Below are 27079 nucleotides of genomic sequence, written 5' to 3' on the forward strand. Positions count from 1 at the left end.
TTTACATCGAGTTGCTTTTGGACCAATATAACTTGTCGGTCATGATAAAATGTTGATGACCTCTCCCTTGTTAGAAATGTGATATTTAGTTTCAATCGTGGTACTAAAGAGTTTCCTTAAATCTGAGGGAGTGTTGGGGTGACTAAAAAAATCTGGTTAAAGTGTTGAAAGCCTGGTTAAAGATTCATCGTTTTTAACTTAGTTTGGATGATCCAAACAAGTGAAAAACTTAAAAGAGGAACTGGGTTTTTGATGCTAAAATCAGGTTTTAGCAAAATCTCATTTTAATGGAACATTCTTTAAAATACTTGAAACGCTTAAAACAGTGTTTTGAGGAAAAATCAGGTTTTAAGTTGTCAGCCGAACCCGTCAAGGGGATAAAACCCTGGTTTTAAAACCTGATTTCGGTTTCAGGGGTTTTGGTCTTCAAAATTTGGTTTAAAATTTGGTTTCCAAACAGATTGGATATATCTTTAATTATATTGAAATAAAGGAAAGTCATTTGAATTCGAATTTGAAATTTGATTCGAATGCAGATTTTGTACGGGATTTTTTCAATTTTTAAAATTTACTTTAAAATTTAATAGCATTAGAATAAAAGTGGATTTGATTTGAATTCGTATTCAAAATTTGATATGTATTTCTGTTTATTAAATTCGAAATGCATAAACCCTAGAAAGGTCGAGTGGCTAAAGGCATAAACCTAGAAAGAAAAAAGGAATAAACCTAGAAAGGTCGATAAAAAAGAAATCGGGTTTTTTTTAACGGGTTTAGATCGGGTTTAACCCAGACTCATCTTACCAGGTATCGGTGGGCTAAATCCAAGTATCCGTGTGACATAGTCCGACTGTTTAATTGGATATTATTTTTTTTTATATATTTGATTTTTCTGGATGTTTGTTTCAAATCAAATGTATGCGATTTTTTTTGAATTCGTTCGATCGAATATTCTATATTCTATTCAAATAAGATACATTGACACTATTGCACTTTCCTAAAAAAATTGAACTACCAATTTCACGAGATGTGTAAGTAGTAAAGACCCCTTCAAGTAAAAAAAAAAAAAAGAAAAAGTTAATAATGGAAAGTTCAAGAATAAGAAAAATGCAAGTTCTCAAAGAACTCCATGCAACAATACGTGTGTTTGATAAAATGCATAAATAGTGATCAAAATGTAAACATGTATATAATGATTTACAGCTATAGGTTTACGTTTGATGGCTCGGGAACTTAGATCTAGGGTCGATTTCTATTCTTCGGATCTTTCATGTGAGGTTTTCAAATCAAACCCGTAACAATAAATGTGATCCGAGCAATGGAGATCGATCAAAACCACCCCTTTATTTTAATATCAAAACAATGAATTTCACTTTTTTTTATGATTTGAAATTCGTGATTATAAAATGCGATGTTTGATCGACAGATCCGACCACCGAATCTTAAATCACAGCTAACCAATGCACTCTAAGATCGCATTTAAGGGCGTGTTTGGTTGTCGGGATAAGAAGTCTCAAGGAATTGTATATAGGTAAGGTTGGCCTTGAATGGTTGCGGTTTGTAATCAATTGGTGCGTAGATTTCTATTCGACCCGTTTATGACCACCTTATTTTGGGGGGAACCATCACGGTAAGCGCAGCCTCTCCCAGGGTAACCTCGCCGACAGCCATGGCTGACGGTATCAAGGCTTGCCCTTCGGACGATGCCGCCCTTCTTCTTCATCTTTCCGGCAACAACGCCCCAGATTCTGCTATTGAGGACGGTACTTTCACAGTCTTCGTCGACAGCTCCCTCTATACTCATATGGCAGTCTCCGTTTCCCCTCGCGACACCGTCGCGGATCTCAAGAGTACGCCCCTCACGTCTACTCCCCCAGTTTCTACTTTCTTTTTCTTCCTTGTATTGTCGCCTTCAACTCTTCTGAGAAATAAGCTTGTGATGCACCCGCCGATTCGCTAAAAGGGATGCGTCGATGAAGTTCCACTGCTTCACTGTGGTTTTTGGGGCATTGTTTGGGATGATTGGCACTGGTTTGTTGTTTTACTCGAGTTGTTGGCATTCTTTATTTCGCTTTCCCGTGTTGGGATTTCTGCCCCACTTTTTTGGTACTATTTGTCGCTTTCCCGGTGGCTCTTGGTGCGCAAGGTGGTCTATCAGACTGTTTCTGGTCTCTTTGTATGGTTCACCAGAGTTTCTCTTCCCCTATCGACAGATTAACGAATTAAATTAAATGTTCCCTTGTAGCGACTCTCTGTTTTATGTGTACGTGCTTGTGTTTCCGACAATGTGAACGCTTTTCCGCACAGTTCTCGATCTGATTTCAAGTGGGCAAGAATTTGATTGAAATTGGAGTAGTTCTTGGTTGAGCTTTAAGTCCAGAGCGTGTTGGCCTTGTTGCCTGATAATGAAGATTTACTGCTGTTGGATGCATTTGTCAGTTTTGTTGCATGTCTCGAAATGAGTGAGCTAGTTTAGATGTGAGTTTTGTTGCTCTCACGTCCACTTCCTCAGTTTTGTTGAGAAACCGTGAAGCTTATATGCTACGTTTTTTTGTTCTCGCCTGAATGTTGAGTTGTTGATGGAACGTCCCTGTATGATTTGCTTGGTAAAAAGTCAGTGGCTTATCTTAAGATCATATTGCTAGGGAACAACATTATAATTTTTCTTCTTTCTCCCTTCATAGAAATGTTAGTTAGTTAGTTTCTCTTGAAGGGACAAAGTGCATATTTTTTTGTGGCATTACTTGATATCTTGAGTCTAAGAAAAAGGATGAACTGTGCAAATGCATACTCTCTCATAATAAAATTTCCTTTGTTCTCACACTTCTCAGTTCTCTGAATGACTCTTTCTTTCGCTTTTTTAGAGTCTATCTTGTATCTGGGTGTCAAAGACACTGACATGTTGTCATGTCCTGCATCTTTGATTTCTTTTATCCATGTTTTGATTTTGCTAGTCAAGCACAAAAGCTTCTATGGTGATAAGAATGAGCAAGGAAATGGCAGCTCCTAGGAACAGTCAGACTTGATAATTGACTAATATGTGAGTTGGAAAAAAAAATGGAGATTCATAAAATGAACCAGATTTTCATGGTGAGTTGCATGTGGTTTTGTCAACTGAGTATCATGAATAATCAGATAAAACAATAACAGTATAGCTTGATAAAAACAGATTCCAGTTTGGACCTATGCCATTCCTTCTTGCATCCAGATGTGAATCAAAATTGGATATTTCTCTTATGTTACAAAATAATTTGTAAGTAGATGAATGATGGAGTGAAGTAATAAGAGAACAGTAGGATACATATATTGCTGTATTTTGAAATGTATGTGAAGCATAAATATTCAACTGTTGCTTGCCTGGTTTAGAAAACTTGTTTTCTTTGTTGATAAACACTATGTCACACAAGTGGGGGCAATGTTATCTGTATCATATAATACCAGCCGTATTGTACGATACATATCATGTATGTAAAAAGAAACTATACAATAAACCATTGATACATTTTTCTCAAGTGTATCGGTGGTGTGATACAACTGCCAATTTGTATGACATAGCCGATACACCCTGAATCTTACGATACAGGGTTAAGGTGTTTCAAAAAAGTTGCACACCATTTTGTTTCATTTTTATTTTACAAACCATCATTCTCCATCATTTTAAAAACTTATATAGCTTTGGGAAGGGAGTTATTGTGGGTTTTTGAGAGAAATCATTTATTTGAATGACAAAGCATCAATTTGAGAGACAATACTACTAGTTTGGAGGAGGGCATATATAGGATTTGTGGATTTTCCCCTCTCACAGCACATGTATTGCATTGGATAGTATATTGAGTTACATCCATCCAAGGCATGCATCGGTGGCGGTAATTGGATGGAGCTCAAGATGGTGGTAGGATTTCAGCTCCTATATATACATATTAGTATATATATGTGTATGTGTGTGTGTGATAAGAAAGAAACTTACGTTCATTAAGATCTTAAACAGACCAGAAATACACCATTCACCTTATATAATACAATTCATACTTTAGTATTTACAACTAACATAAATTTTTATATCTTACATACGTTATGATTTGTGAAATATATTGGGAGCTCCAAACCTCAATGGAGGACAGGTTTGGAAAACCCAAAGAGTGAACAGTTATATGCAGTAACTAGCAAGGAAAAAGGAATATATACAACTTTGTAGAATCACGAAGATCAAGAACAAAGGAATAAGAAGAACACGATGTAACGTGGAAAAACCCTCAACAAGAGGAAAAAAACCACGGACGAGGAGGAACTGGCGCCCACTAGCCACCAAACTCTCTCTCTCTTAAGATTTCCATTGAGAACTTTAAGATTATGGTTACAATGATATAAGTATGCCCTAACAAGGACAAACTGGATAGGGTCTAGACCCAGACCCACACACCCAGATCCGTCAACACTCCCCCTCAAGTTGGGCATACATATCAAACATGCCCAACTTGGATACATTTCTCTTGAATGAAGTTGAAGATAGAGCTTTCGTCAGAACATCAGCGGTTTGGTTTTCAGACTTCATGTAAGGTAGGATTAACTCTTTAGCATCAATCCTTTCACGAATGAAGTGACGATCAATCTCAACATGCTTTGTTCTGTCGTGTAGAACAGGGTTGTTGGCTAAGTTAATTGCAGACTTGTTGTCACAGTACATCTTCATTGGTCCTTCAACCTCTATTCCGATATCAGTCAGCAATATTTTCAGCCATAGTAACTCAGACACTCCCATAGCAATAGCTCTATACTCTGTCTCTGCACTAGATCGATAACACACATCCTGCCTCTTGCTCCTCCAGACAACAAGATTTCCTCCCAAGTAGACACAATACCATGTGGTAGACCGCCTAGTATCAGCACAACTTGCCCAGTCTGCATCGTAGTACCCCTCAATCTCTACGGTCTCTTGTTTCACATACAAGATCCCTTGCCAGGATTTCTCTTCAAATAGCAGTCGTCATTAGTTGGTAAGTCCGGATAACCATTTTCTTTTGGCCATACATTTGCTCCAAAATCACCCACATATCTCTAGCAGTCTTCTTCCGAAGAATAAGAGGTTGTATATCAGCGGAAACAGAGTTGACAATCCAAGTTTTTACTTGATTATCCTCAAGAAACCAAGTGTCCCACTCACCACTTGTCTCTACCGGTTCAGGTTTCCTTCCATTGATATAGGCAATCCGACCGCGGCCTGCGATCCCCATAGTCATAGCGGCCGACCACGGGAGATAGTTCTCCTTGGTAAGGCGAATAGTAGTGACTTGAACGGGAACATTCTCAGTTCTATAGGCCCCAATTTCAGAGTGATCAGTGTTGACCGTGGACGAGGAAGACGCTGCCATAATAATAGACCAGCACTACAAAGAGAACAAAAAGAAACAGCAACAGCTATACGCTGGCGGCAAACCTCACGGTAGCAGGCAAGGCAGAGTCACCATCGTGCGGCCTGGGCAGACGAAGAACTGGGAAGACGACGGGAGACCAGCACTAGGCGACGCCGTAACTCCAACGCGCCGGGTCAAAAAACCAGGGGCCGAACAGAGTACCGTAGAACGACTCAGAGAGCCACCAGCGCCACCACTTCTTCTCAGGCGACGCAGCTGGCAACGGCGGCAAGCAGGGTCACGCAACTGGCAACGACGGCAAGCAAGGCAAAAGCAGCGTTCTCAGGCGACGGCAACAGGGGGCTCAGGTGACGCAGCTAGCAACGGCGGCAAGCAGGGCAAAAGCAGAGAGTCGCCGAAACTTTAGATGGCGTCGAGTCTGTCGCCGGGACTCCAGATGGCGTAGAGAGACTCCTACGGCGTCATAAGCGTCGCTGGAAGAGACGCCAGAACTCCAACGGCGCCGGGCGATGACCACGTCAGGCAATGGGCAATGAACAGTGCCGACACGAGACTCCCTCTCACACGGCCACAACAGAACTAAAAAAAAACTCGAATCAACCACGCCGGAACTTCATGGCTCTGATACCATGTAGAATCACGAAGATCAAGAACAAAGGAATAAGAAGAACACGATGTAACGTGGAAAAACCCTCAACAAGAGGAAAAAAACCACGAACGAGGAGGAGCTGGCGCCCACTAGCCACCAGACTCTCTCTCTCTTAAGATTTTCATTGAGAACTTTAAGATTAGGGTTACAATGATATAAGTATGCCCTAACAAGGACAAACTGGATCGGGTCTAGACCCGGACCCACACACCCAGATCCGTCAACAAACTTAAAAGTTAAAACTCCATAAAACAGAAAATACAAGAACCAGTGAGTAGAGAGAAAGCAGCTGCCCTCTTTTTGGAAGGACTAACAAGCCATTGGAGCTAGCCTCGGTGCTAACAAGCTGCTGCCCTTTGAAGTAGAAAATAACAAATAGAAAATAAAGAAAGAAAAGAAAAGATGGTAACTGGTGAGAGTAATCGCACTGACATGGTAATAACAACAAAGAATGCATAGATGAATAAAAGAGTGAAAGAGTTGATGATTTAGACACTCAGTCACCACAGGAACAAAAATCAGCAGATAAGAGAGAAAAGGCACAGCAAAATTCAAATAAGGGGCTGCAAAAGTGGCAATCAACATAGATGTCTCACAAGATGATGATATTGAAAGCTAATCATACCCGTTGCTAGAAAAAGATGAAAATTACTGGCAACTGTAGGGTTTGCTTAAAAAAGATGAACCACAAGGCTGTCGACTGCCACCTATCAGAGGTGGCGCCTTTGCCGGAAATGGTACGTGCTTACCAGAGATAGATTCTCGAAAAAAGATGCTGGACATCAGAAAAATCCCCGTCCATTGGTGGGTTGCCCACAAAGCACATGAGGAGTGTAGCCTTCGACCCTTTGATCGTTCAGTCGAAGGCTGAAAAATCACTGTGTTACATGTTAAAAAAAAATTTAAAAATTGATGAAAATGTTCTCGGTCAAAGTTGACCGAGTCAAAAAATGGACCGACACAGGATCAGCTGCATTGATTCATCATGGTCCATGCGATGTCATGGACGTGTTTAGACGTGCACCCGCATCCATGTGGACAGGGGTGCTGGGCCTTCTTAGGTGCACCCTTGTTTATAGGAGCAAAGACAATCTCTATAGAGGGAGAGCGATGTCACATGGTGCACCAAAATAGGTGCTCTATTGGATTCGACTTGGGTGGGCACTCGACTCGGATTGATGCAAGTGGGTTGCTGCTGACCGCATTCACCCTTCTCTTTTGTTGCAAAAAAGGGAAAACCTTACCTCACCTACAACTTTCTCTGTCTCTCCACTTCCAGCGACCAAAAAAGGCAGCAAAATTTGGTGTTTTCTCTCCCCCCTTTCCTCTCTGTCGTTTTCCCCTCCCTCTCTCTTTTATTTTTCCCTCTCTCCTTTTCTTTCCCTTTATCTTTTCCCCCTTCTGTAGTTCCTTTCTATTTTGTCACACACAATGCCCAGCCTTTCTCTCCACCCTGTTGTCCTTTAGAATTAGAAAGGAAAACCCAGGTGTCATATTTTCCTTTAAAAGCGATGACCAGGCTGTCATTGTTTTTTATAATGATGATACTTTATCGGTGCTAAAAAAAAATCTTGTGTTTGATCATTAATATGAAACTTTAGAATTGGACTAAAATTTTTTTTTGTCTACAACAAAGAAGAAATATTGAAAAATAAAGCTGTTACACACACACACACCCTCATTACGCCTGCACCCATTTTTTTTTTTTAAATGCCACACTTACACTCGCATATGCATACTCACTCACTCCCTCCCTGGACGTGTGTGACATAGAGGAAGAGAAGTCAACAATGTCGATTCCATGCTGCAACAGCAGATGCATGATGCTTCTGGAGGTAGAAACCAATCCATTGGAGCAATATGGAGATATCAAGGTGATGGAGGAAGAAACAGTTGAATAAGAAGGGAGTGATGGTGGTTGTGATCTTGTGGAGAAAGAGAGAGGTGGTCATGCAGAGAGAGAGAGAGAGAGAGAGAGTTCTGGGTGGAGGGAGCGAGAGTAGATCACCAGTGATCAGAAGCTGTGACCTGAGAGGGAGTTGCATGAAGAAAGATGGCTTGTGTGCTACCTCACTAATTGCCAGTTGCTAGTTTCTGGTGGCCAGTGAATTTAGGGCATTGTCTGAGGCTGAGAGAAAGGAGGGTGCATTGGATTTGCAACCAGGGCATAGGCTGTGTTGTTGTATCACACCAGCTGTGTGTCAATGAGCAACCTTGTTTCAAGGCATCCATGTTACATAGATTAAACAGCGGGTAAAATCATATTGGGTAATACTTATAGCAGGTGACAATTGCATCATCTCTCTCTAAATAAATTATTTTGTCATGCTTTACCATCTTGCCAGTGATGATCTTCATCAACTGTCCATCACAGGTAGGACCATAGAAGCTGCACTTGATTTGGACATTCTAGACCAGAATCTGAGTTGAGACCTCGTGATTATACTTTTACTTACGTGGACTTATGCTGATATTGTATTTTATCATTTTTATGTATGTTCTGGTGTACTCTTGAAGCATGGCTATTTTTTTATATTCATTAATTTATGGAGAATTCAAGAATATCTGTCTCTTAAAAATGGCATTGATAATGTGCTTTTCTTTTATCCCTTTGTTTTCGTCCTTTTCTTTTTTTAATTTCTGTTTTTTAATCTCCTGTTATGAAAGATCTACTGGCTACAATTGTTGCTGTAAGTACCTTAAATATCTCATGCTATTTTGCAGGCAAAATTAGGACTGAGCACCAGTCATGTTTCCCTGCGCTTGGAGATATTGTTATCCATGCAATCAAGGTATGTCTTTGTTGGTTTGATAGAAAGTTACTTAAAAATAAACCCATTTAACCCATGGCCTATGCTTTATACCATTTATAGCACCCTCTCATTTCTTCCAAATGAGATTTTGGGATTTGGAGGAGACCTGCTTTTCTAAAAAGTTTTACTCTTATATGCAAGAAAGGATGCTATTGTGTATGGGATTTATGCTGTAGGAACTTGGCCTGCTGACTTCGGACGTCAGCTTTGGCTGGCCTGCGTGGGTTGGATAACTTTTGTTTGGCTTGGTTTTGTTTGGTTTTAACTTTTAACTTTGGTCCATTTTGCCATAATGGATGGTATACACCTCAGCTACATTTTTGGACTTAAATTGAATCAGCTGCATTTGGATGCCGAAACACTCTGGTGCCCACCATAGGCCTGATTGATGGACTTTAACTATCTTAGTCTGTGGCTTCTTCTTTTTGGTTTTTCGAAGTCATTTTGGAATTTGGACCCATTGGATAACTAGTGTGACCAAACATAGTCTAGATAGTTTTTTGACTAACTATTTGACCCAACCTGGCTAGCCATTTCAACTTCTTTATGGCCTTTCTTGCCAGCTGTGTAAGTTATGGTCTGTCTAATGTCAACTTTAAAGCAAGATGGTACCCACTTGAAGAATAGATTTAGGACTTACAGCAGGCTAAAATTATTAGTGTGCATGTTGTGCATATAATTTTTTCCCTCAAAGGACAAGACTTCAATGCATGATTGAAGTGGCAGCACAAATGTCTAGGACTTCTAAGATTGCAACTTCTTCATGCATCATGCAGGTCAAGCGCAGAAGATTGCTGTACCATTTGTCAGATTCCATGCTTGTTAAAAGTGCATTCAATAGACAAATGAGGACTTGGTTTCTTCACATGGATGTGTCGACTCTCTGTACATTTAAGCATCAAGAAGAACCAAGACAGGGCCTTTCTACACCAGAAATTGATGTCCAGATGGAGATACCTGAAAGCTCGGGGGCAGTTACTTGTAAGCAAGTTGATAGGACTTTGAAAAGGTTGGTTGACACTGCTACTGATGAATGTAAGGAGTCCGGAGATGCCTCTGAGCTCTGTATTATTTCATCTGATATTGGCAACTTAAGTAAAGACAGTCACTTAAATAAAGGTTTTAGTAAGAAGTCAGATAACCCTGATGATCAATTACTACATTTGCAAAATACTGACTTAGTGAATAGAAAGTTTATTGTTTCTGAGCAAACTGTTCAAGGCAACAGCGAAGGAAAAACTTTAAATGTGTTTGATGCAGTTGGAGAAAATCCAACCTCGGACCCTAAAGCATCAATATCTGCTGAAGAAAGGGTAGATCTCAATAAGCTACAAAAATGTAATACTGGGATGGATCTGAATGTTGGTTGCATAGTCAAAGAGGGAGTCAATTTTGATGGTTTGAAGAGTGGCATTGTATCTTTAGATGCCGTTCCATCTAAATTTGAGAGAAGGAACAGAGGTCAAGATGCTTCGGTTGATGGCAGTGCATTGGAAGACCTAGTAGTACCTGTATCTGGAAATGAAAAGGAAAGAAAGAAAAAAAGAAAAAGCGGTCTGCTAGAATTGGATAATGCCTCTTTCAAAGAGGATGTGGCAGTCAACACTTTCCATACTGCAGAAAAATCTGAGTTTGGAAGGCGTGCTGATTTGAATCCTCAAGGGGATGAGGATGCGAATATTGACAAGCCAAACTGTACTCCCGAGGATCTGAAGGGCGAAAACAAATCCTCCAGTGATTTAGTCAAGGCGAAAAGGAAGAAAACAAGAGTTCCAAAGAGTCGAGCGGCAGACCATGACAATTCCAGTTTGTATCAAGAAGTTGTTGAAGGTGAATGCAATGGAAAAGATTCTCATTCACTCAAGAGAACTGTTGATATGATTAATATAGGCAATGCAAATGTTATTTCACAAGATGGAGAATCAGAACTTTCCGCTTCATATGGAATGGACGAGAAGGACTTAAAAGTCTTGCCGCTTGTTGAGGAGTCCCGAGACTCTAATCATGCAACACAAAAGAAAAGGAAAAAGCCGAAAAGGACGAGAAATCATGTGGCGCTGGCCCTTGAGGCCCCTTCTGTTAATCATCATAATGATTCTCCAGGAAATGAGTTGCCTTCAGTCAGTGAGCACAGCAATATTGCTAATAATGGTGACATTACAGACCAAATAAATGGAACAAAATCATTGGAGAAAATGAACTTGTATGCAGAAACTAAGAAAGGTGCAGGGTGCACAGTATCATGTGGTGAATCATTGACATCTATGTGGCACATAGGTATCAATGTTGTCCCAGAAAAGGAAACTGTGCGAGCTGAGGATGCCGTGGTCTCTAAAGATAGTAGTAAAAAGAAGAAATCAAAAAAGACTGAATCTGCTGTTGCAGAAAGATGTGTTGTTCCCCAAGTTGAGGCTGACGGGTTTGCTCCAAATGCATTTGGTTCTGAGCATATGGAACCCATGCAAGAGAGAAGCACATACAACAATAAAGATGGTGGTACAGAAAAGAGGAAAAAATCACACAAAAAGGTTAAAAATATGGATTCGGAAATGTCCGTGCCAGATGGTCAACTATTATCTCCTTCAACTATAAAAGAAAGCTGCGAGTTGAATAAGCAAGGTTCTTTTAAGGTGCAGCTGACAAATAATGGTTCATTAACATCTAAACAGAGTCAAGAGAAGAGTATAAATCTTAACATGGAATCCATCCATGAAGGGGCTGTTGAGGGTGATGGAAATCATGATGATGGCTGTTCTAATAATGGTGATACTCCAGATCAAATAAATGGAATAAAATCAGAGAAAATGAAGTTGTATGCAGAAAATAGGCAAGTTGATGCAGGGTGCACATTAACAGGAAATGAATCATTGACATCTATGAAGGGCTTAGGTATAGATGGTGTCCCAGAAAAGGAAATTACTCGACCTGAGGATGGTATGGCCATCAAAGATAGAAAAAGGAAGAAATCAAGAAAGACTGAATCTGCTGTTGCAGAAAGATGTATTGTTCCTCAAGTCGAGGCTAACAAGGTTGATCCAAATGCAGTTAGTCTTGAACATGTTGAACCCATGGATGAGAGGAGCACATACAGCAAGAAGGGTGGTAGCACAGAAAAGGTGAAAAAATCGCGTAAAAAGGTTAAAATTGTGGATTCAGAAATATCCATGCCAGATAGTCAACTATTGTCTCCTTCAACTTTAAAGGAAAAACATGGGCACAATAAGCACGGTTATCCTAAGACGCAGCTGACAAATGGTGGTGCATTGACGTCTAAACCAAGTCAAGAGAAGAGCATAAATCCTAACATGGAATCCATCCATGAAGGGGCTGTTGAAGGTGATGCTGATCATGATGATGGCTGTTCTAATAATGGTGATATTACAGATCAAATAAATGGAACGAAATCATCAGAGAAAATGAATTTGTATGGAGAAACTAAGGAAGTTGATGCAGGGTACACATTATCAGGAAATGAATCATTGACATCTATGAAGGTACTAGGGACAGCTGCTGTTCCAGATAAGGAAATTACTCGAGCTGAGGATGGTATGGTCTCCAAAGATAGTAAAAGGAAGAAGTCAAAAAAGACTGAATCTGCTGTTGCAGAAAGATGTATTGTTCCTCAAGTCGAGGTTGACAGGGTTGCTCCAAATGCAGTTGGTCTTGAGCATGTTGAACCCATGGATGAAAGGAAGACAGACAGCAAGAAGGGCGGTAGCACGGAAAAGGTGAAAAAATCGCGTAAAAGGGTTAAAAATGTGGATTCAGAAATATCCTTGCCAGATAGTCAACTATTGTCTCCTTCAACTGTAAAGGGAAAAAGTGAGCAGAATGATCAAGGTTCTTCTAAGATGCAGCTGACCAATAGTGGTGCATTGACATCTAAACCGAGTCAAGAGAAGATCATAAATCTTAATATGGAATCCATCCATGAAGCAGCTGCTGAAGGTGGTGCTGATTCTGATGATGACTGTTCTAGTTCCTCTGATAAGGTTAAGGATATGGAAATCCATCACCTTCAAAAGGATTCTCTGAACTTCATTGATTACTTTGTGCCAGGATTGAATGCTGATGTTAAGCAGGTCCAGGATGAAGGTGCTGCATCAGGGAAAAAAACCAAGAAAGCACACACCGAGCAAAACTCCTCAGCTTTACCTAGTGAAGCAGTAGCAGATATTTCAGGTAAAGTACATAAAGGTCATGCACACCAGGCCAAAACCAATAAGTTTGACATTGAGGCATCAGAGAGAACCTCTGACACTACACCTCACTTGAAACATAACTTTATGAAACCTCTAAATTTGACCAAAAAAATTAACTAATTTTTATGTCTATTTCAGTTCAAAAACCTTCCCATGCTGGTCGTGATCATTCTTTTGTCAAATCAGATCAGGAACTACCTAATCGTGGTAATGGAGTCAAATCTCAAATTTGTTTTTGGTCAATGATGACATAAATTGGATATTTCTGAAGACGGGATTTTCTGATGCCATGTAAAGAGAGTAATAAAAAAAATGGAATTGTTTCAGGTGCTTCCAACCATGTGAGAAGTTCTAAAGGGAGAGATTCTGAAGAGCAGTCAGATGCCACTACGGATGCATCTTTGAGTAGTCTGTCTGCTTCTTCTCATTCACATCAAAGCCTGGACTCTTCAGGTTCAGAGACCTTGTCCTCACATGCTGAGTCAGATGATTTGGCACATGGTCATGGTAATTCACTATGAACTTTTCATATATCATTTCTTTAAGTGCCTGTTAACTGGAAGCTCATTGATGGTATACCAAGCTGCCACATTTTCTATTTAGAAGAATGCTCTGCAATTTAATGGTTCTAGTTATTCTGTGTCATGGTGTTTGTGGATGAAGACAGTTCTAGTTGATAATCCAAGAGGACCAACTATCTACTATTGGTTGGTTAGTTTTACTTAGCCAACTGCCAAGTACTATACAGTCCTATCAAACAAGATTTACCTTCAACACGTCAGCTTGTGGTTGAATTTCTCCACAGAGACCAGGATATATACCTATGCTTCATGGATTTTGTTGGAACCAGTTGATTATGCTAGAAACTAATCCAAATAACATATCTATTTCTGTTGGAATATGAAATTACTTGTGACTTCATGATTTAGCTAATCTGAGACAATATGTAGATGTATTCTCATTATTAATAGGATCCCAATGCCAAAAAAGCACAGTGAAGGCCGTGGCCGTGGATACCTAGTAGGTCCAGGAATGAGGTTGTAGAATTCGTCATGAAATGTGGTAGAATCAATTTTTCTATTTGATGATTGCTATCTGCCAAAGACATGTACGACTTTTCTTTTGTAGTTTTACATTGTTGTACTGGATACGTTCTCTCTCTCTTTGTGTGACTTTTCTGTCTTTTCTGTAGGATATTTTGTAATGCCTGCAGCAAGAAATAATGTGGGAAGCATTGGAAGAAAGATGGCCCAGAGGCCCCAGACGTGAGTAACGTCGGAAAGCTTGAAACGCAGCTATTTTAAATGTTTTTTATAACTGTGATTTTTAGCTACTTCAACTATCAACTCTTATTCTTTGTGTTCTTGAATTTTAAGTGATTCTGGTTATATTGGTGATTATTTGGATTCAGCTTGGTCTTCCAGGGACTGAATGCTGCAAATTCTGTATTTTTCTCTGTCGGTATGTGCCAGTTAGCCGGACAGTTCATCACATTTGCTTGTATCATTCTGATGTTAAACGTTCCTCTTAGGAAAATTTTAATTTTATGTTGTCTTTTAGTATGATTCTTTGTGCGTTTCGACCTTTTCTTCTTACACGCATGGAAGGTTGAACCAATTATTTCCGGACCACTAAAGTTGTATATACTAACCAGGTAGTGCAGTCAACTGAATAGTTCAATTGATGTCACAGAGAACCATACTTTCTTTTGATTTAAGTATGCATCAGAAGCTATATTTGTTGAGAATACCAAAAGGACAACACATGATAGTCCAAGAAAAACCTTCAGGGCAAGGAAACACCCTTAGCAAATAGCGGCTGCTCTGAGGAACATGAATGTTGAATTTGTTGCTTTTCGTTGGAATATTTGAATTTGTTGCTGGTAAGCTGGCTTCTTTTTTGCTTGGTACGTTTGTTGTGGAAGTTGCTAAGTGAATGTAACTGTGATTCTTTTTTCAGAAGATCCGTGACCGCTGGAACACTCAGTGACATCCTTAAAAGTTCAAGCACCTGTAGAAAGGCTGTGCTTCAAGCATCAAAGTCCAAGCATGTTCAGTCCAAGGTTGATGACGGCACAGATAGTCCTCCTGTTGACACCGTTGCGGAGACACAAGATTGTTAGGCTGTTACACGCTTATTTTGATCAGCGAGCGATGCTGGGATACGGCTGGAGCTAAGTTATAACTATTTGATGAATATTTCTTTTGCAGATATTATCACACCGCATCCGCACCAAATGTTATCTGAGGCCGTGCAATATGTGGTTGTTTTATATTCGTATAGATAGGAAGAGGTTTGAAAAACAGAAAATGTGCGGCAGTCGTATAATTTTTGTCTATCCTGTAAGTTTTCCACCTTTTTTCCAGCTGGCTGTAATGGGATTGATGAAATCATGAAGCTGCAAAAGGCAACCCAGTTTTGTCCAGATAGACGTCTCCATGTCTCATTATTGTTCGATGAGTTAATGAAGCCACAAGATTTTGCAACCTGGTGATCCCTGTGTGTAGGGGTGAACAACGAGTCTATCTATTTGAGCTTTGCTTGTGAACGAGTTCGAGCTGAGTTATTTGCTTAACGAGTCGAGTTCGAGTTTATTAGTCAGTTTATGAGTCGACTCGTTGAAATAATCGAGTTGAGTTCGAGATCAATACATACTGCCGAGTCGAGCTCGAACCTTAATTAAGTCGATATATTCAAATGAGTTTGTCGAGCCTTAATCGAATCAAGCCTTAGTTCAACACGTAACAATGAATATCAATTCTATTCAAACGAGTTTGTCCAAAAGTCTTAATTGAGTTGAACTTGAACTCAAAAGATAACGATGAATATCAATTCTATTCAAACGACTTTGTCAAGTCTTAATCTAGTCGACATGTAACTACTAAATCGAGCTTGAGTTGCTTTCGTCAAGCTATTCTCGTGCTTGAGCCAAGTTCACCCTTGTGTGGCCATATCATTTTATTGGCCGAGTGATTCATGGCGAATCCTATTTCTCTAGCGAAATAAGTGACAATTTAGGCGTCAACATTTTGAAAATTATGAGGCGCTAAACTTTTTTTACTACTGTCCAAATATTATAGTCACATTCGCTATTATATTGTTATATCGCTACAAAAGGAATTGGCAGTGTTCTTGTGAGGTGAAGTAACTCTCGTTTTTCTTCTTCACAGGGTTCACGCTGTTTTAGAATTTATATGGTTTATGGAATACCTTTTAATTCAAAGTGTCGTGTAGTTACTGTTTGCAGTTTATAAAAATGAAAATGGAAATTGAAGTGAAGACCTGCCGCCTGTCACAGCAGCACTTAGGACGACCAGCTATGATTTGTCAAAAAAGGGTATGCGCTGTTGGATTAAATGTGTTAATAAGTGCAATACTTTTTAGTTGGTCTCCTGTTCTCATTTGCGCAAAACTAAACTTTAGTAAGTTTATATACTACAGTTAGGACCATTTGAGATCTTCTATATATATATATATATATATATATATATAAAGAACTGAATCATGACTCTAGCAAATAGTTATTGATAGATCATATAAAAGAAAGGGAAACGAGCGCTCTAAAGGTTTGCACTATATATATTGGACACCTCTCTTTCTTTTTTCTCTTCCCTCTCTCGTCATGTGACATAAAAAGGGATGGAGCCAAAAAAATGATTTGTGTATTAGGCCAAATATTGCAAAGCTCCGAAGGGGATAAATGACATCTTTCCTAGATGTTCTAAATTTCGAACTTCCCTCAAGGGGCAAGGATAAGAGTTCGGAGACCATCGGTTCGACCACCAAAATTAGCAGCAACATTAGCAACTGCTTTAAGTTTGGCTAAAGGGCCAAGCTGTAGGGGAGACCGCAATGCTGACACGCCCTGGTGGATTTTATGCTTGAGGAAGTTGACAAATTTTGCTTGTCGGACATCCTGTTCTATTTGTGGTTATGGCAGTCATTATGTTTTAAAGATGTTGATGTTCGAGTTACAAGACATTTACATTGAAATATAAACCAAAACCAGGTCTCCTTGAATGTTATCTAAATATCATTGTTGATGCATGTGATCTTGACCAGTTTCAAAAATTACAGAAAGAACGCTATTTAAATATCTGATGATGATGGTTGTGCTTGAACGCAAGTTGAGATACTTTATATTTCATTGGTTATGTTCTAATTTGCAAACAGACATGGCACTTTGTCATTCTAGCATTAGTTAACTTTTCTCCTTCCTTTTCTCTCAAAGAGAGAGAGAGAGAGAGAGAGAGATGCATGGTATTCTCCAACAGTCAGAGTATACTCTGATGAAAATGGGTTAACAGCTCAAATAGCAAAGACCGGTGGTAATGCCGTAGCTTCTGATCTCTCTGCTGGCGATGACATTTGAGGAATCTGATCTCTCTGCTGGCGATGACATTTGAGGAATCTCTCGAGACTAGACGGGGTACGTTAACAGGGAAAGCGACTCTTCACCGGAAATAGTCACTGCCTCAAGAAGACATTCTGTTGAAAGTGTTCAGTAATCGTCTACTCATAGAACTCGGATTCAGTCGGGCTTGATGCCATCTTCTTCAGTCAGTCTTAGGGCAAGGAGTTCTTCCGTCCCTCCCACAGCGGTATAGCTCTGATTACCGGAATTGCTCCAAGGATTGACCTTTTCAGAGAATCCTGACCTTTCCATAATTGCCTTTCTTTTCCATAACCTTTCCATAAGGTCAGACAAATCGTTCAAAGTGCTTCTGAATGGAAATGAAGAAAGGAAAGGTTGCAATTCTTGATAAAAGAAAGGATCAATTGCAATTAGATGCCATTAGTACTGACCATCAACCAATGCCATTAGTGTTCACACAAATGGAAAGGTTCTTGAAAGGCCAGGACTCTCCGGAAAGGTCAGGACTAATGAGAATTCTTGAGGAATTGTCATTATATGCCATTCAAACTGACCATCAACAATAAGTACTCACCATACCAAAATAGGTGAGGACTTGATTGAAAGGTCAGGGCATATGAATATTATCGACATGCCACTAGCTACTAGCTCAGGAAAGACAGATCCTTAAATTGCCATTACCTGCCTTTCTACCTTGGCTACCATGCCTGTCGAGCTCGCCCTGGAGAGACTGGGAGTGCTTTCGAGAACAAGAAGACATGCACCGGGAATTCATCTGCAGAGCTTAATCTGCGCATTTGGTTTGGCATTTGTCCTGAGCATCAAAATATAATCCTACATCGTACCACCATTGGCAATGAGCCAACGCAAATCAGAGAAGGCATCAGCCAGTCGTGCTCTCATGGCTGACCTCCTCTTTCTCCCCCTTTGTTTCTAACATCTCCATCAGAATAATCTCGAGTTTTTCTTCGCAAAGCAGAATAAGATCTTTCAACCAGAATGTGGATTCTAGTAATGTTTCTGTTGATAAATATGTCGTGCAATTAACACGTTAATTGTAAGCTATAACAAATCTCCCCTAAGCAACTCACAGTGACAACTTATGAAGGTGAAAAAACTTATAGTGCTCATTACGATGAGTAGAATTAACACGTTAACAAGAATTCTGCAGCAATGTCTTCAATCTTTTGTTAAATACTAAACGCTACCAGCAAGAACAATATACTTAAGAGGAGCAATTCAATTCCCATGGTACAACACCTCTTCTAAAATTGGCGTATGAACAAACAAAGAAAAGAATGACACTGGCATTTCAAAAATAAACAATATCATAGCCACCTTGTTACAGTTGTTTTACATTCAGATGGCTTCCCATCAGATTAGACACTCAAATTGCTTCGAGTTCTGACAATTGATCGTGAGCTATTCACCAATCTTCTATTGTCTCCTTGCATAGGAGGCTCAAGAGGAAGGGAATTCAGAACATCCTCAAATTTACGTCGGAATGTTGGAAACCTTGATATCATTTTGGCAATTCCTTTCAGCCTGATTGCAAAAGACAAAACAAAGATGAATAAAAAAAAGTAAGAATTGAAGCATCAACCTGAAAGGTGAAGCTCTGAAAACCTTCTGGCTAGTGCCTCAGCCTGAGCATGCTTTACATCAGATGCAGGCAGAGAGCCAACATTCCAAACTTTGATATGTCCAGAAATGCTGCTTAGGACCAGTTTGCATAAGTAGCTCTCTTCCTCTTCTGACAGATTCATTGCTTTTATTTGCTCTTTAATAGTCATTAGGGGATCAAAGAACCGATCAAATATAACTTCTCTAGGCCTGTTTGAAGAGGTTATTTCTGTGACATTATCACCTGCATTGGAGAAAAAAAAAAGGAAAAACACATCTCATATGGATATTAACAAGCATCCTTGGTAGTGAATCATTTCCAATGTGAAATAGGAATTATGACCATGCGCAACACAAGACAAATTAATCTGTAACACTGTGTTAGATGCCTTAACTATTTGACCAATTCCTTTCAACTCCCTTTACATACTGCGATTATTTCTGATTCACCAAAGTTGCTGAAATATGTCCCTTGTTTAAGAAGTAATTCTTTGAGAAAAAATGCAAAACTAAATGCTAAATAAAATTTCAAGTTTACCAAGTTCCTCAACAGTCTTGTGTCCTATTACTTACATAGCATAAAACCAAATGAATATCTCAGTCAGTCAAAATCTCTTGTTTACCAATATGCTTTCATGCAAACATCAAAAGTTACACTTTAGAACACAAGCATAGAAACTAGCTCAAATAGACTGACCTGTCATCTTTCTACTCTTTCGGTTTTCCAGATTCAGATAATTCACTTTTTATTGCTTCAACAGGATAGTTAAAGCCAAAATAAAAGGCAAAGCAAGAAAGATCTCTATGCATTCACCAAGTTACAAGTAGCACCACATAGATACATATTGCACCTCATGTAATCTTTAGTACCAGTCAAAGAAACATCAACTTACAGCTCTTAGTAAATTGATTCACAGGAGCTATCAAGCTGTGTTCTATATGTTTCATTAATACAAGCAAAATCACGAGAAAAAAGAAGAAAACTGAAAAACAGATCACTTGTAAGAGTACTTGAACGATGAGATCCAATGATGAACCTGTTGTGGATTCTGACACATCCGTTCTTTATCCAAATACATGGTCATGGGTTCTCACAAGAATTATCATTCTTATATTGTTGATAATGCATATTTTCCACCCATCTTTTACCATGTCACCTTTCAAATACCATCTCAATCTTGCATGTCGCAACATGACACTACTAAAACAATAACAGCAATAAAATAGTACCATGTTTATGTTGAGGGAAAAACAGGAATACAGATAGGCAATACAAAGGTGTGCATCGAGAGGACGTATATCACATACCCAACAGATAACCACTACAATTTGCTTTTGCAGAGCGCAAAAGTCCTTGCAGTATACAATATGCTAGCAGGCCAATACTCAACGCTGGGCTTGCTCTTGATGTCCACTCTTCAATATCTTTTGCTGCAATTGCTCCTTCATTTACTAGACGTTCTCCATGGTGCTTACAGTCGTCAAATATACGATCAAATAGCTAGAAAGAAGCAGGGATAAGTATCTCAGATATCTGATATCTGCATTAAATATTTTTGGATCTGCAAAGCAAAGTACATACTTCAATTGGTTTGATTTCTATAACAGCATTCTTAAGGGACATGGAACGAGAGGAAGCAAGCCTTCCACTGGTCCTTCTGTTAAATGACGTAGGCCTGGAGGGAGGAGCAGATTGAGATGCTTGTTTCCTTCTGTATGGAAGCCTGCACTTCTCAAACACAGAATTCTAGAAATTTACCCTGGAGAGAATAAAAATGATAAAGTAGAAAGAATATTTGTCGGATACAGAAACCGTGGCAAACAGAAATGCTGTGAGACAGACCTTGGAAAACAAGAACCTTCAGACATGTCAAGCATGTCATTACAATACTCGTCAAAGATAGATATACAAGACACAACGTAAGAAAGTCCAAAAAATGCTGATGATTCCTGCATCAGACAAAAGAAACAGAAAAGGATGAAATGAGTGAATAATCAGTGGATGCTAGTTAAGAATATGTTAAGAAACACTGAGCCTTCTTTTGAAACCATGCATTATGAAATCAAGTAGCTAAAACCTGATTCAGGTAGTCATGGACCTGGCAGAAACCTGGCTACCCTTGTAAAATTTTGTGTAGTATAGTGTTTGTGCGCGTGCATGTATGCCATGTATGGATGCATGCATCTATCTATATGCACACATACACACACACACACACACACACACACATTCTATTAGTTCAGACTTTCAATAAATTTGTTTATTTTTGTATTTTATTATTTCATCATTACATGCATGTCTTTTTTCTTTTTGAGGTTTTAGGTCAGTTCTGGTTCAGAATGGTCTAATTGTTCTTTAGTGAGCTAGCCATTTGCTCGTTCGCTAACTGTTCTTTAACAATTGGAGGTAGCCCGGTAGGTTGTTCTGTTTCCTTTGGTATATAACGTTGGAAGGAGGAGGGGGGGGGGGGGTGTTGGTGTAGAGGGGTCGGGTGGTTTGGGTTGGGATTACTCTCATGTGTAACAAAATGGTTTTTCTAAGCATTTTCCATCAATAAACTTATAAACAGTCTTATTTTTTATATTTTCTATGTCCTCTATGCACTTCGAGTGTAGCCTTCGTGCCAGTGTATTCGAAATTTTATTTGAGTGTAGACCTTGCCTATATTTTATTATTCGTTATTTGTTTTTTAATTCGTTTTGGTGAAGAGTGGCCTTTGACCAGGACTAAGCAAGCTCATGGAGGTAGCTTAACCACCAGCTCAGTTTCATAATACAAGTTTGAAAAAGAAATTTTATATGTTACACATTTTTATCATTAATTTCTAGTCAGTTCTTGCAGTCTTCATATTGACTTGATCCCCTTTCATATATATGTATTCTTTTTATTACTGCATTTTATTCTTTCCTAATACAAGCTATATATACATATAAATATAAATATATATATATATATATATATATATATATATATATTACACATTTTGAACTGTCAACTAAGTTGATTAGACATTTTCATAATCAGTTCATGGAGTCCCAATACATAAATATATGTATACATATGTGCACACACACACAAATGTATATGGATAATCCAGTTCTGCAAATGGCTAGAATTTAAAAAATTGCTCACTAAAAAAAGTCAATACATTGACATAAGCGCAAGGGTTTATGATGTGGCAATGGTTCATGATAGCTTTAGCAACGATTTATGATCTTTTTTACGACAAATTTCTAAATTTTAGCCATATGGCGATATATATATATATATATATATACCTACAGTTTTTTTTTGTCTCTGCATTTTATTGTTTCACAAAGAGTGCTTATCAAGCTTATCAAAATGACATTCACTCTGATAGTGGTTCGTTTGGACTGGACATTGAAAGCCAAAGGAAGCGAGTTTGCTTATTCAAAGTAGGAGTAATGTCAATTTCAGTGCCATTCATGCTGACCCTGACCAAAGAGTTTTGTCTGATCTGAATCAGCACTCGCAACTTTGAATGACATTAGCTCATGGAAAGGTTATGGAAAGGTCAGGACTTAGGAAGCAATCATCGGAAAAAGCTCTTCCGGCCTGAATTTTGTGCCAATAGGCGAATTTCAAGCTTGAAAGGCATCACGTCACGAGCAAAGTGAACCATAGCGATTTCTTTGCACAAATCACTCGCAACTTCAAACAAATTGTATGCCATTCTTGCTTCCAATATGGACCCAACAGAGGCTTCTTTCTTCCGTTGTGGAGGTTCCACCACCATTAGTAGTATGACAAAATGAACATTTTTTTAACTAAATTTCTGTCAAGAATTGCCTTTAAGCAGGACTGAACTAGCACTTGGAGATAGTCGAATGGTTACTTCAGTTTCCTTACATATCAAGGGGACTATTCCCGTTTGTGAGAACACTAAGCATTTCTCATCAATAAACAGTTATTCTTCATATTTTCTATGTGGCTATGCACTTTTAATTAGCCATTGTGCTAGTGCATTGAGATTTCTTTTGGGGGACTGTAAACCTTGTATTGTGGCTTACGCATTGATTCTTAAGAGATTTTCACAGCCATGAACCTGAAAACTGCAAGGATAAAGCCTCCTATACTTAGGCCAAAGCTCATCCATCACCATGGGCATTCTGCACCACTAGCTAAATCCATGCAATTACAAGCCTAGGTTTTTCCAAGATTAATGATATAGGATATAGAAAGTAGATCCTCAAAATATTTTTCTCCAATATTTTGGTGAAAGGGAGAAGCAATGTTGAACTCTTCAATTCAGAAAATTGTGTGAAAATGTTCGCATGCAGGCAGATGCTTCCATGAATGATTAGGAAGAAGAGATCATGTTCTACCACATGCAACATTAAGAATGAAACAATGACAGTTTTAAATAGCAATAATCATGTAAAAGTTTGATTCACTAGAATTTGCAGTAGCCATCTAAAGGAAAGTTCACATCTGCAATTGGGATAATTGATGATAGCAAATGCAGTAGCCATCTCAAAGAAAATTCACATCTGCAATTGAGCTAAGTGATGATAGCAAAAGCCACTGAAAAAATGCATCACATGGAGTTTCAAAGTTCAAAATTGGTTAGATTTAAAAAATTGTGCAGAAAATGCAGTAGGCTTTAATAAATATTCATTTGTGCATGCTATAGTAGGCTTTAAAAAGTATTCATCGAACAATTAGTTGAGGAACTTTTCTCTTCAAACTTCCAGCGAAGTAATTATAAGGGAGAGCAGCTGCTTGGAATAGATCATCAATATAGAAAAGTCCAAAATTTCTACAACAAAATTGATAATTACCTGGTAAGTAACAACAGCTGCATAAGCTCCCAAGAAAATACTTGATGTCAATGAAGAGAGTACAGCTCCAACCACTATTATTGGCCACAGGAGAATTGCTAGTCCAGCAAAAGGGACACATGCTGTCTCCAAGAATGGACCCTCCCGACCCACTAGGTCATGAATCAGCCGATGCCAGCCCTTGATAAGCATGAAAGGACTTTTATATATTGCTATCAGTGATATGACTGGGACATCAATAATTACACCAAGCAGGCCAATTATCACCGCTCCAGGCAGACTAAAAACTCTATCACGGAAAAACCACAACCCAGTAGGACAAGTGAATGGATCCATCAGCAAGATTCTAAATTCTACAAATTTCAAGTATAACCAAGAACATGCTCGATGTATACTCAAAGGAACAGGAAGAGAGATGACAAATGAAAACTTTCTAGGAGGCTATAAATAAAAAATCACAAGAAACAGCTAAGAATTAGTATCATAATAAATGGGGTTTCAACTCCCCTAACATTCATTACACAGTGAAAGTGTATACTTGTATGTATGTAAAGAAAGAGACATTGAAACCTGCCAGCTACAACTAGTTGCCAGACAAATTTTTATTTATTTTCCGTCACCAAAAGCATCGCAAACTGTGCACTAATCATGGTTTTTATTTTACCACGGTTTTTTAAGGCACTTAGCAATTATTTTTGGTATTTTTAAAGACGCAAAAGTTTCTTGTTCTAAGTGAAATAAGCTTCCACAACTGAGAAATAAGCTTCTCCAAGCTTTTGCATCTTTGAGGGAATCATCAACTTTCCGGTTCTTGAATCGTGTTTATGGGGAAGAGAGAATCCCTTTGGGGTAAAAAGTTCTAATGATTATGGTTATAAGCATAAGTTTTACCATACATTTATATTACTTCTTACTTATTTTCATTTTTTTAGTTCATTGAATATTTTTGCACTACTATTTCGCACATATATTTTTTTGTTTATATGATTTTTTTGTATACTTATCTTGATTCCTGCCCCCTAGCAATTTTTGTGGTCCATTTTTCTGCTTTCGCTTCCCATATCACTCCCCGTGCCTATTTCATATCTTGGTAACAATCAATCGGATATTGGATTTAACCGACTTATTGGCCTGATAACCGTTAATCGAAGGAAAAGGAATTTCACGGTAACGCCCACTGCAGGAACTTTATACATATATGTGAATTGCAGAAATCTTCCATGACACATATCTGGCTTTCTAAAATGGAGATTCAAGAACTAACATCTCAAGGCTAACGGCAAAAAATTGGGAATATTACAAGCTATGATCTTGGAATAATGGTTGTAAGAGTAATACCTTATATCCAGTGCCTCCCCACCGGGAGGCTCTTGATTGCGTAGGTCATCCATGATTGAGAAGTACGAGTGGAAGCATACATCTGCAAAATCCCTCACTACAGTAAAGCTCCTCTTCAAAGAACTCCATGTTCCGTCCTACAAACTTCTGAAAATTATGAATTGTTTGAATAGAAAAAGATAAGAGATAAAACCGAGTATAAAGAAGAAAATTCAGCACATACAATCAGACAGTGAACGAATTCATCAGTTCTGCCCTCCCCAACAGCCTCAAATGTGGCTACCAACGGCGAGAAAAACCCATAGACTGCACCGCAAAGAATGCTACCACTTATACTTACTAATGGCCAAAGAACCAAGAGAACAGTAATGCAGACGCATAATCCTGCCTTTAAAACTGGTCCTAACTGCTTGCTTCTGCGATGTTATACAAAAGAAATTAGTTACTGACTCCATTCCTCTATTCTCTCTTCCTCGTCCCCAGCTGTTTACACAGGCACATATATATACATATATGCACGAAAATGGGCATTAAGGAACTTTACCTAATTATGCAATAGTAGGTCCAAAAGGCATGAGCAGGCCACAAACCCAAGACGACGGCGGAGTTGCCAATTGTGATGATAAGGCATATCAGGGGGCAAAGGATTGCACCTAGGAGCAATTCTCACTTCAAATCATCTCCACTGGACAAAAGGAATCTATGACAGGAAAGGAAGAAGGGTGACACTTACCTTTTACAATGCCAAGAAGAAGTAAACCGAAAAAGAAGGGCAAGAAGAACAAGAAGCGACACAGGCCCGGCCAGAAGCCAGTTGGGTACTTCATAACTTCACTGAAATGCTCAAACAAGCGGATTTATCAAATACCGATATCCTAATGTTTTGGATTTTTAAGTGATTCTTCTCTCTCCTGATCATCAACTTCTTGCTCGGAGATCTCACTGTGAGTTATCAAGAGAAGAGAAGAGATGAGACCTCAGTCCTTTGCTTTCCTGGTTGGTTGCCAGGAAGGAAGGGCCTCAAAAGAGAGAGCATAAACAGGTGGGGAAGGCGATGTAAGAGGGAATGAGTGGGGACTACGTCTTCTTTCTGACCATAATTGCGCAGCCTTGGATCAACCGAAAAGAGAGAGAGAGAGAGAGAGAGAGAGAGGGATGTATCTCTATTTTTTGACCGCCGCAACAAAAGACAAGGGAGAGGCACTTGCGTCTCGTGGAACGGATGAGAAGGCTGCTGGAGGGTCGCGACGGTTGATCAACTTCTCTCTCTCTCTCTCTCGCTCGCTAACATGGACAGTAAAAAACAATGGCGTACTGGCAGTAAACTTAAGGCTCTGCGAAGACTACCGTTGCAATAAAAGTTGGAATAATTACAGAAGATGAACTATTTTGGCATTTCCACTTAAGACAAATTTCTTTTTACGTTATTTTAACCATAGTTAGCAACTTATCATTTTTTTATTAATGAACTGAGTTTGTGTGTCATTGCATTTAATTTGAACTGGATATTGGATCGAAAAAAGTTTTCAAAACTCAGATATGAAAAAATTAATATCAATTAAGTGGGACATGTGATCGGATTTTGATATACATAAATATATAATCAGACTAGTTTCAAACAAATATCATATATTCAACGCTCTTATATTTTGAAAATCGGTTAGACTTGACTCAAAATTTGAATTCGGATTCAGATGTTGAAGCAACAGTGTGTCAACAAAAGGTGATGATGCATCGTCGACGTTGGAAGATTTTTATTGCCTTGTGCGGCTTTAAAGCAAGATGACAATGTGGCGGCGTGGACTCAAATTCTGATGTTGTGTTTGATGACAACTGCCGAAACTTTATTTTAGTGAAAAATTTAGACAAAAAAAGCTTTCGATGTGGACTGTTTTCGCTTACTTAAA

The 27079-nt window shown here is 38.9% G+C and overlaps 2 protein-coding genes across 8 annotated transcripts; one reads left to right on the forward strand and one right to left on the reverse strand.

Moving 5' to 3' along the window:
- Window positions 1-1566: 1566 nt before the first annotated feature.
- On the forward strand, window positions 1567-15519 carry LOC116250498 (uncharacterized). 6 transcript variants are annotated; one of them, XM_031624146.2, is made up of 8 exons: window positions 1567-1847; window positions 8743-8810; window positions 9608-12823; window positions 12914-13013; window positions 13172-13240; window positions 13361-13540; window positions 14226-14298; window positions 14993-15519. In XM_031624146.2, the coding sequence occupies exons 1-8, from the start codon at window positions 1667-1669 to the stop codon at window positions 15153-15155; spliced, it is 4050 nt and encodes a 1349-aa protein (XP_031480006.1). In that variant the 5' UTR covers window positions 1567-1666; the 3' UTR covers window positions 15156-15519. The 6 variants fall into 6 exon arrangements, with proteins under 6 accessions (XP_031480006.1, XP_049932973.1, XP_031480007.1 ...); XM_050077016.1 differs by having other exon boundaries at window positions 12920-13013; XM_031624147.2 differs by having other exon boundaries at window positions 9608-12779; window positions 12891-13013.
- A 2998-nt stretch (window positions 15520-18517) lies between these two features.
- LOC116251208 (uncharacterized membrane protein At3g27390-like) lies at window positions 18518-26404 on the reverse strand. 2 transcript variants are annotated; one of them, XM_050077077.1, is made up of 10 exons: window positions 25906-26404; window positions 25717-25825; window positions 25396-25588; window positions 25173-25309; window positions 23835-24123; window positions 20875-20981; window positions 20614-20755; window positions 20340-20532; window positions 19012-19275; window positions 18518-18923 (listed from the first exon to the last, which is right to left on the reverse strand). In XM_050077077.1, exons 1-10 carry the CDS (start codon window positions 25997-25999, stop codon window positions 18886-18888), a joined length of 1566 nt encoding a protein of 521 aa, XP_049933034.1. In that variant the 5' UTR covers window positions 26000-26404; the 3' UTR covers window positions 18518-18885. The 2 variants fall into 2 exon arrangements, with proteins under 2 accessions (XP_049933034.1, XP_031481191.1); XM_031625331.2 differs by having other exon boundaries at window positions 18518-18953; window positions 19035-19275; window positions 25906-26401.
- Window positions 26405-27079: the final 675 nt, after the last annotated feature.

Source organism: Nymphaea colorata, chromosome 3, assembly GCF_008831285.2.
Source record: "Nymphaea colorata isolate Beijing-Zhang1983 chromosome 3, ASM883128v2, whole genome shotgun sequence".
NCBI classification, from domain to species: domain Eukaryota; kingdom Viridiplantae; phylum Streptophyta; class Magnoliopsida; order Nymphaeales; family Nymphaeaceae; genus Nymphaea; species Nymphaea colorata.